This window comes from Emys orbicularis, chromosome 2 (assembly GCF_028017835.1).
Source record: "Emys orbicularis isolate rEmyOrb1 chromosome 2, rEmyOrb1.hap1, whole genome shotgun sequence".
In the NCBI taxonomy this organism is placed as follows: domain Eukaryota; kingdom Metazoa; phylum Chordata; order Testudines; family Emydidae; genus Emys; species Emys orbicularis.
The window spans coordinates 135,674,756-135,685,337 of NC_088684.1; the positions used below are offsets into that span (position 1 = coordinate 135,674,756).

Consider the following 10,582-nt stretch of genomic DNA (forward strand, 5'->3'; position numbering starts at 1 on the left):
TCTAGATAAGTAGTAGTTTGGTGCTGCACAAATTGAACTAGTTGTCATTGTGTGATCACTAATGCTCAGTGCTGAACGAACCTAGAGGGAGACAGTCTTTGAGCCTCAGAGCTCACCGTGCCTGCATACACACATTCTCTCTCTATTCTTTTTTAGCTGCTGTGCTGAAATATGAAAACAATGTCATGAACATCAGACAGTTCAACTGTTCTCCACACCCCTACTGGCTTCCAAACTTCATGGATGTCTTCACATGGTCTTTACCTTTTGTAGGGGAAAAGGGTAAGAAATAAAGCATTCAGATTTCTGTTTGGCCTAAACAGTGACCGATCAGAGCACTGTATGTGTTAACAGTCCCCTGAGGGTAACTAAATATCTGTAAATATCAAATCGGGATTATCTAGGAAGTTTTAAATATCTGGTACAGCTTGGCAGTGTAAAATGGCATTGATAAGTAGTTCAGACTTACCATGACCTATTGTACAGTAGTAGAACTCTGATGGCTAAAGTTCCTCAGATTTTAAGTTTCTTTGGCGAAGAAGGTCTGCTTTGCCATTACCAAGAAGTTAAATAAAATGGTCCCTGTTTCACAATATTTTTGTACTGTAAATAAATAAATAAAATAAATTAATGGAGATATCCTATCTCCTAGAACTGGAAGGGACCTTGAAAGGTCATTGAGTCCAGCCCCCTGCCTTCACTAGCAGGACCAAGTACTGATTTTTGCCCCAGATCCCTAAGTGGCCCCCTCAAGGATTGAACTCACAACCCTGGGTTTAGCAGGCCAATGCTCAAATCACTGAGCTATCCCTCCCCCCTGATTACCTGTGAACCAGCCCTGATTAGGTAATTCCCCCAACTGTGCTGACATCTTCCATGCTACATAAAGAAAGAGATAAATATCATGTAGATGTGTGGCCTATCAGAAAGAGCATTCACCACAGTCAAGGAGAGGTTTTGATTTCAGTTTTAATAAGGTACAGCTGCCTAAAAAAATCCAGATTTTGCCAAAATTCCAGCTTCTTAACAAAGGAGCGCTGTCCTCTCCCAACTAGTCTAGATTCTCATTCAGGGCTTTAGGTTTTGGGGATAGCTTAAAGGTCTAAAATGTTTACTCTGTGGAACCAAAGGTTGAAATCCCAGAAGAGCCAACATTCCCTGAAACAGATGGCGTATTATGCAGTTTTTGTGGGGTGGGGGGAGTGAAGGGGGATTGGGAAGGGACCTTAACTGAGACCCAATCTCTTCTGCATGAACACTATGGATACCCCACTCCCTGACCAGTTCCCATGCAGTTGTGCAGCATTCTGTGCAATGCTCAGATTGCACCCACCTCTGTGACAGAGGGTCTCAAGTATCTAATCCAACGTGTTTTGGGATCCTTTGCAATAAAAAATGCTGCAGAATGTAGCTATAAAATATCTTTGGGCTCCCTCTTCAAATGTGTAAATGACTGATATCATTGGTTCAATCCAGCTCACCCTCCCCCCTTGAGCAGTGTGAGCGCCAGCCCCCTCTAATCTTCCTACCTATTTGTCACTACTTCTTGCAGTCACAGAGATGCTGGTCAACATCCTCAACATCTGCTCTGATGATGAGTTGATTTCAGATGGTGATGAAACTTTGGAAGGTAACAACCTTTATTACAAGTTGGGCTGTTAACAGTTGTGAGGGAATGGTTTAAAGCTAAATTCAGAGAGATTGGCATCCACTTTAGAACCAAATACCAAACTTTGTCCCCTTGCAATCCAGTGACAGTGAAGTGCATAGGGTTGTACTTATTAGTGGCACTAGATCAGGGGTCGGCAACCTACGGCACGCGTGCCAAACACAGCACGCGAGCCGATTTTGAGCGACACACAATTCCCTGCCGTGGTCCTGGCCCTCAGCCCCCCCGCCCACCACTCTCCCCTGCGGGGGCAGGAGGCAGAGGCTTGGTTCCGCGGCAGCCAAGCTTCCCCCCTCCCCCGCGTCTTCCCCCAGTGTGGTGCTTTCCGGCCCCGCCCTGCATCCTCTCCGTCCCTGGCCAATCAGCTGATGGCCCTAGCGAGGGGGCGGGGGAAGAGCGGCAGCGTGCACACAGCTCCATAGAGGAGGCAGAGAGAGGTAGGGACGGAGCCTGGGGGAAGGGGGTGGAACAGGGCATATCCCTTCCAGCCCCCTGCCATGAGCCGCTCAGGGCGGGGGCTGGGAGCACCCCTACGAGCCGAGCACCCCAGCCCTCTGCCCTGTACCCCCCACATCCCCCAGCCCTCTGCCCTGAACCGCCCCCACCCCAACAAACACCCAGCCTTCTGCCCTGCACCCCCACAGCCCCATCCCTCTGCCCTGAACCCCCCCACACACTAAGCCTTCTGCCCTGCACCCCTATACCCCCAACCCTCTGCTCTGAACCCCACACACCCCCACACACTCCCAGCCTTCTGCCCTGCACCTCCACACACTCCCAACCCTCTGCCCTGAACCCAACACACACCCAGCCTTCTGCTCTGCACCCCCACAGCCCCATCCCTCTACCCTGAATCCCCCCCACACACTCAGCCTTCTGCCCTGCACCCCCAAACCCCCAGCCCTCTGCCCTGAACCCCCCACACCCCAACACACACCCAGCCTTCTGCCCCACACCCCCTCCCCCAGCCCTCTGCCCTGACCCCTGAAACACCCACCCCCAGGTCTGGGGTCCCGGCCGCAGGCCCTACTCAGCCCGCTGCTGGCCTAGGTGAACAGAACCCCAGGCTGGCAGCGAGCTGAGCAGGCTGGTGGCGTAAGATCAGCATTTTAATTTAATTTTAAATGACGCTTCTTAAACATTTTGAAAACCTTGTTTACTTTACATACAATAGTTTAGTTATATAATATAGACTTATAGAAAGAGACCTTCTAAAAACGTTAACATGTATTACCGGCACGCGAAACCTTAAATTAGAGTGAACCACTTCTGAAAGGTTGCCTACCCCTGCACTAGATATTCTGAAGAGTGATTTCCTGGCATTACCAGGTCATGGGACTATTCCCCATGTTATTTTTTCTCACTCAAACATTATTACCCAATTTACTGTGTAGACCGTCTTTCCGCTGCTACTCTGCCCTGCTAGATCTAAACTTTAACACTAAAGCACTGGGCCAATTTGTCCTTCCTTTTCATACTAGCTCCAGAAATAGCAGCCAATTATTTGGTCCTGATTAGTGATTTTTGAAGTGATGATGTGTGAAGGAAGCTGAATGCAGGTGGGGCAATACATACATTTTGATAAATGGAAAAGTATTGAGAGAAAATAAAGTAAATGCGGCATGGAAGTAGTAGGAGAGGTATAATGTAACAAGGTGCCACTTCTTTCAACAGGTCAAGACTTTAACCCGCTTCTCCCATTGAATTTCATTTTTGATTATTTTTTTCCCCCTCCCTCCCATGAAAATTAAATTTGTTTCTTCTATCTCTGTCTTCATCTCCTTGTTTCTTGGTGTCTCCTCTCCCTGAAGATCACTACATTTCAAGCTATCAGAAAGGTACCCCGCTAGAATTTGCTACAAGCTTAATTCTCACTGCCTGTGCCAGCAGATTCCTTGGAGTGGATTTGAATAGCTGACTAGTTGGGGAGGCTCTCCATCCCCCTTTCAGCTTTAACAGAAGCGCTGTGTGTTTTTTAACCCTGCTGCGTTCCTCTAGGAACTTGAGATGGGGTCACATTTCTATTTGACTTCCTAATGCAGCCACCTAGTGCATGGCAGAACCATTGGTGCATGTTCGATCTCCAGTGTGGCTTGTACTGTTCTAATGTGTGATAGTGCCATTTGAAGAGTCTGAGCTGAGAGGAGATGTCTCTATCCTATTTTATCATCAATCACCTTCCATGCTTTTCTCCCAGTGTGTGTAATAAAAGGGGAGTACATCTACCGCACTGTGTTTGAGTGAGGGTCAAAGCAGAGTTGCAAGGCTCCAGCCAGCCATTCACTGTGTGTGTTTATGCCAGAGGTGATGCTTGTGTGACCACTCTCTCTTCTGCAAGCACAGCCCAGCATTCCAAGGTATTCATCAGCAGTCAGATTTGTCCGTTGTCTGCCTTACCAAGCTGTCTACATGGCTGGGTCATTTGTGTTACATTCTGTGTAATGTGATCTGACCTGTCGAGTAAAGATCTGCTGCTTCAAGCAAGAAGTGTGTGATCCATTCTTCTGGTGGTTCTACTCTTTCCTTAGACCTTTATTCTGTGTCATTTTGTCAGTGTCACCATCCTCATTTCCATTCCTACCCCCTCCAAATAGACTGTTTTCTAGAGAACATAGCTGTGAATTTGTAATCCATGATTTCTCTTTTCTAGAGCCAGACAGATGGTGCATACTGACATTACCTGTGGCTTTAAAAGGGGGGCAGGAAATTCTTACACAATTTTTTTTCTTTCAAAGCAGGCACGACAGTCCGTAAGGAGATAATCAGGAATAAGATCAGAGCCATTGGGAAGATGGCGCGTGTTTTTTCAGTTCTCCGGTAAGAAGGCAACGTGGGATTGTTTTGTGTCTGAGTTTAATGTGCAATCTGGGTACTGGGGGTTGCTCCTCTGTTTGACCTGTATGAGTGAAGGTAGTAGTATGCAGGCAGGAATCCAGCTGAGAGAGACTGCAAAACTATATCAAAATGGGGGGGTCTGGGTTTGGGAAAATTGCTCCCATGTATCTGTGTCTGGTGCTGCAAAGCTGATGGTCAATCCTGTTCTTTGGGGACTACAAAAACCTCCATCCCATCAAAGCTAGCATCCTCATAAACAGAGATTAGACCTATAGTAGGGATCCCTCCAGATCAGATGCATTTCATGTAAACAAGGAAGTACACCTCTACCCCGATATAACGCTGTCCTCGGGAGCCAAAAAATCTTACTGCGTTATAGGTGAAACCGCATTATATTGAACTTGCTTTGATCCTCTGGAGAGCGCGGCCGCGGCCCCGCCCCCCTGGAGCACTGCTTTACCGCGTTATATCCTCATTTGTGTTATATCGGGGTAGAGGTATATTGGGGCAGTGATTGCCTTGATGTTGGCTTTGCTGCACGTCATCCTAGTAAACAGAGCACCTCAACCTACAAGGTTGTATTAAACTTCCTGATAGAAAAAGACATCAAATGTAAGCTGTTTGGATCACCTTCAACAGTTTACTGCCAAGATAGTACAGACCTAGGCTTGAGGGTTACCCAAAGGTAAATATGTAGCATTCCCCTATGAGGGAAGGAATATTTTAGTGATCATGCCTCTGGCTGTAACCCTCTTGCCTAAATGCTGGCTTTGGTAAGAGTAATCCATCCTTCTGCATCCTTTTTCCAGAGAGGAGAGTGAGAGCGTGCTGACTCTCAAGGGCCTGACTCCCACAGGTACTCTGCCCCTGGGAGTCCTCTCAGGGGGAAAGCAGACTCTACAGACTGGTGAGTACATGCGAAATAACCCTTACACTGTGCATGGAGCTCACTGAATCTCCTGCTCCAGTGTTACACATGTACATAGGTGCTTCTCGACGTGTGGTTTGGGACGCGTGAAGGAGCCACCAGCACTTGTTTGGAGGAGTCATGATTCTCTATTCGCCCTATCTGGTGTTCTGCTGAAGCAGAGCTGGCACTGAAATATCTGGCCTTCAGGTGCCACCATAAACCATTGTGCCAGTTCCTACAGTTCCTCCCCTGCAGCACAATGGGAATGGGGGAAAGGATTCTCGGGAGGACCATTGTGTGGGGTCGTAGGAGGGAAAGGTTGAGAACTCCTGGTATAAACTGATACAAACTGGGGTGGGGGTAGGGGGTCTTTTCTAAGATACTAGTATAATCTCGTGGTCAGTAATGGTAGCAAGGGTTGAGACTGAACAGAATCAGGCTTCAGGCATGTGTATCATCTCATTTGTTATAACAACTATTAAGGGTTGTGCCTCCCCTCCCCCCTTAACATTGCCTCCAGGCATTCTCTGCTTCAGCTACTCTGCTGCTGCTGTGTACCAATGTTCATGAATAGTATGATAAATGAGTCTGCTTTTTAGTTCTTTTTATCAAACTAAATCCCTTTGTTTTCAACCCTAATATTCTGATTCCAGGAGGGGGAAACTTATATTTTTACTTTGAAATAAGTTAATTCTCTCAAGTCTGTTTTTAATGTTCAAACTTGGCAGTCCTAATGACTTGGTCCATTGGGTTTGAGTAGCTTTCCTGTATGCTTGTTACTTTCTCTGTATTTTTGGCAAGTACACTTGTTGCTCCGCACCTGGGCTTCCCACCAATCAGTCTCAAATTACATTAACGTTCTGAGAGTGGCATTGATCAAACCTCACATAAGTAGAGTGTTTCAGGCCACAGGGAGTGGTGATTGGCTGGTGGTCAGGGAATGAGTTATCGTAACATGTGTCCCAGAGGGAATCCTGTAATCTAGTGTTTTAATCCTTTCCTGCTGCCAGCCCTTCAGTACTGGCATATAATCGGCCTGCTTTCCCTTCCTATCAGCATTGGATGGTTTCCTGATGGCTCAGAAAGAGGTTTGTTCTGGGACTGGCTGGCTTTGATTAAATATTTCATGTGTGCGTGAGAGGAGAATTGCTGTAGGATCCTATTGGGTTTGGAGGATGTGGCATCTTCCCAAGTTTTGTAGGTTTTCTTTGTCCAAGGAGATGTGCGAGTTTACTTTACGCTCTGTCCAATGTGATTTCTGTCACACTAATTAAGCTACGGGCATGAGAATAGAAAGTCAGTAGGTGAGAAAGCAGGTGTTCATCTTGAACGTGCTCTGATAACCTTGGGATACAAAAGACTAGAGCCAGGCTTAGTCATGTAACATTGTTTTATGAAGCTCTAGTTTGAAGGATGGTACATGTTATAGACCGGAGAGGTGCAAACAAGCTTAGGACACAGACTTCTGTCTATTGCTTTTTTAGGTTATTCCTCTCCCCAGAACCCCCACCTCCTCAGAGGTGAGGTGCAATGCAGACATATCCCAAAGTTTCCAAAGAGCCACGCTTTGACCTGAAGTGAAGGATTTTAGCTTTACACAGCTTCATAATGAGCTTTGTGGTTTAATCAGAATAGTGAGAGAGATGGCAGATCGATTAGATCATTCCTGCTGCTCTGACCCTGTTCTCCCTCCTCTCCTTCAGTCTCTGTTGACTTCCCCTCTTCTGCATGAAGTCTGAGCTTCTCACCTTCAAGGCAATCCATAACTCCACTGCTACCTGCATCTCCATGCTCAGCTCCTAAGCACCGTCTTGCTTCTTATGCCCTCCCCATGCTTCTCTCCTCGTCATTCCTTGTCCCTCTTGTCCACTCCTAACTTCATGCTACCCATATGCTTGGAACATGCACCGAATGACCTCCTTCAAAGACCACTCTGGAAACCCCCCTGTTCTGTCATGCATTCCACAGATAATGGCCACACCAAGCTGTGAGCATTCAGTGTTGTATTGGGTCATCTTGCGCCCTCATTTTCAGGGCGGGGAGGCTGGGCGTTGGTTTGCTCCCCTTCTCACCGTCTCTGAGCCTTTTACAGATCTTTAATAACATGAGATTAACAAGAGTCAACTAATGATCCTCAAGCCAGAGCTACGATGTTAACGCACAACGCTACCCCTTCCTCACCCTCTGTCTGGAAGCCCGAACACATGACCTGTGCATTATGCCACAAGGATTTAACAATCTCAGGCCCTTTCAAGCCTAAAGGGGAAGTAGATTCCAGTTAAGGTCCCTCCATTGAGAATGCCCTGCTACCAGGTGTTCTGACAGGGGTTACTAGCACAAGCACGTTGACAATCGCAGCAGTTCCAGGGGCGGAGGGAGACATGACATTGCTGAAACCTTATGGTGTCCTGTTGCTTAGTAACCCTTTTTGTGGGAGGAGTTGAAGCCAAGTAGGTTTGAAATATCTGCCTGTGTTGCGTTCTACTTCAAGACATCAGGAGCTGAACAGCCTAGTTACTGTGCTACTAAGCACTTCACTCCCAGAAAAGGAGCCAACCCCCTTTGCTTCCCCTCCTGTCCAAATGCCAACCTGTTGGTTAAGGTCAGTTTCTTCTTTAAGTGACAAGGTAGGTTTGTGCACTGCAATTTCCATGAGGCAGTGAGTTCCATCCATGGAACTCTCCTTCCCAAAGCATCACTAAGCTGAAGGCAATAGCAGGTGCCCATTAAAGGTTGGCTTTGCAAACTAATGGAAACGGGACACTCTTCAGTCCAGGAGGTATCAGCCCCATCACTATCATGGGGGACACATGCTCCTGGCCCAGGAGGTGCTGAAAGGCCAGCCCTGTTAGTTGCTTTGTTACTCTGTTTTAGACTCAGTAGTTTGACATGTATGGTGAAGTTCATGCCACTAAGAGGAAGGAGGCTCCCAAACAGCCTGAAGTTTGAATCCTCAGCTGGAAATCCCAGCTGAGTGAAATCCCCTTCCAGCCCTTCTGTCTCTAGCTCCTGTCAGTCCTTCTCTGCCAACTGATCTTCATCATGGTCCTTACTGGGGCGGGGAAGGTTGTGGGTCTCTGTAATGGCAGCAATAATGTTAGTTCACTCACTCTTTTCTGTCTTCATTTTTGCATGCCACTGTTCCTCCTGTATTACAGCCACAGTAGAAGCGGTAGAGGCACGGGAAGGTATGGCTAGAATCCTGCGAGAGACTCAATCATGTTTGTCTGCTAATTTTAAGGAGCTTTATCAGCAGTATGAAAGCTTTTTACTCTTGCATCACCAAAAATGGGGGAGGATTGGCCCCTTCTGGGAAAATAAATAAAATATTGGGCTATCTCAGATCTGTCTCAGCCTTGATGTCACAGAGATGAGTTGGGATGCTTAATTTCATAAGACTGGGCATCTGGGACTGCTGTATTCCTGTAGCAGAATCCCAGACTGAGAATTCTGGTGTCTCATCAAGGTCCTAGTGTTGATTCCTGAAACTTCATCACTGGATGGATTGTTGCTCGGCTCAGGCCTTTGACAATATGTTTCTGAAGGCTGCACGAACAGTTGACCAAAACCATACAGGAAATATTTGATTGTATTTATTCCTATCCTGGCTCCTTGGGATCTGATCTCAGCCTTTGCCTTCCCTTCGGGTGGAGTGAGCACAGTGTGGAGAGGCAATACCCTCTCTGCAGTTAAATACCAGAGTAATGAAATTACTGCTTTGGAAACTTACATTCTCCTTCACAATTTCATCGGATTTACATTGGGTAAAACCGCACTATTCGGAGATCACAATATCCGAAAGAATTTAATCTTTAAAAACGCTTGAAGCAAAACCTTTTACAAACTAGCTAAATGCTTTGTGCAGGGCAGTCCCTGCAAGGGTCTTGAATTACTGCAAGGTTGAGTAGAAACAAAGCATACGCATCTGCTCTGTCCCATGCGTTTAGCTCCTGGTCATGCAAGATAAAATGCTTCCTTTCCGATCCAAGGATTAGCTCTTTCTCCTCTTTGTGGTGTTGCAGTGCGTGGTTTTTGTGTTGAAGTAAAACGCCCTTTGTTGATTTGTCCTCACTGTTTTTTTAGTATTATGTTTTTCAGCTTTGAAAGTGTGCTGCTATTTCACTGCATTAACTCTTCAGAATACAGGGCACATGTCTGGCCTGCAAGTTGCCCCCGCTAAACAGTATCGCGAGGGAAGTCATAAGCGAAAACAATGCAAATAAGCCCTGGCTTTATTGGTGCTGCTGAGTAAATTGAACTGGACCCTCAAAATTGGTTTAATGAAAGATAATGCAACTCTATATGTCACCAGTATAACTTTGCCAGTTCATGAGACAATGACAAAATCATACACAGATCCGCTGCTTACTTTTTCTTACCCAGACATGTGCTCTGTAGCCACGACTCTCGGTTCTGTAGTATGGTGTATGCTGATAGGCTGTTCTTCGGTATGCTATGGCACAGACTGACTCTTCTTTGCCCTCCTTACTCTAGCCATCCGTGGATTTTCACCGCAGCACAAGATCCGCAGCTTCGAAGAAGCCAGAGGGTTGGACCGCATTAACGAACGCATGCCGCCGCGCAAAGATTCAATGCACCCAGACGGGCCGGTGAACTTGGTAACCTCAACAAACTCTGCGGAAAAGAACGGCACAGGGAAGAAAGCTTAGTAATGGTTCTAATGCCCAATCTGCACCACTAAAGGATCCAAAACTTAATGAATTTTATTTATTTATTATTGGGGTGGGATAGGGATGGGGAGAAATAAACTTAACCTGGAGGCACGTTCATAATCCAGTTTGCATCCATTCTGTAAGAAAGGTGACCATTTTGTAATTTTTTAATTTATGTTCAGTATATAAAAAGTCCATCTTTTTTTTTTAATTTAGAAACCAATCTAATTGCTAGTGCATATATGAAGTGTTGTGCTGTACAGCTGACCTCTCCCCCACAGAAGGGGAACCTCTGAGGATTTAAAAAAAAAAACACACGGAGTCCCAAGCAACTTTGATCTTGACTTTGGTACAGTTTTAAATTAGCCTGTGCTTTCAAAAGCAGCATCTTTCATTTTAAAACGTTTTCACAACTGTCTTCACAGAGTTTGCTGTTATTTTCTTCGACTTTTATTGTCTAGCTGCATCTGCTGCTTTAGCAATTGATTTTGTGGA

The 10,582-nt window shown here is 46.2% G+C and overlaps 1 protein-coding gene across 1 annotated transcript in view; it reads left to right on the top strand.

Annotated features, from left to right (window-relative positions):
• PPP3CC (protein phosphatase 3 catalytic subunit gamma) overlaps positions 1-10,582 on the top strand; it is a 48,759-nt gene extending 38,177 nt beyond the window's left edge. The window contains exons 9-14 of the mRNA XM_065397986.1: positions 157-282; positions 1,553-1,630; positions 4,405-4,486; positions 5,314-5,411; positions 8,573-8,602; positions 9,909-10,582. Coding sequence (XP_065254058.1) covers positions 157-282; positions 1,553-1,630; positions 4,405-4,486; positions 5,314-5,411; positions 8,573-8,602; positions 9,909-10,084 — 590 coding nt within the window. The 3' untranslated portion in view covers positions 10,085-10,582. The remainder of the gene's footprint in view (positions 1-156; positions 283-1,552; positions 1,631-4,404; positions 4,487-5,313; positions 5,412-8,572; positions 8,603-9,908) is intronic.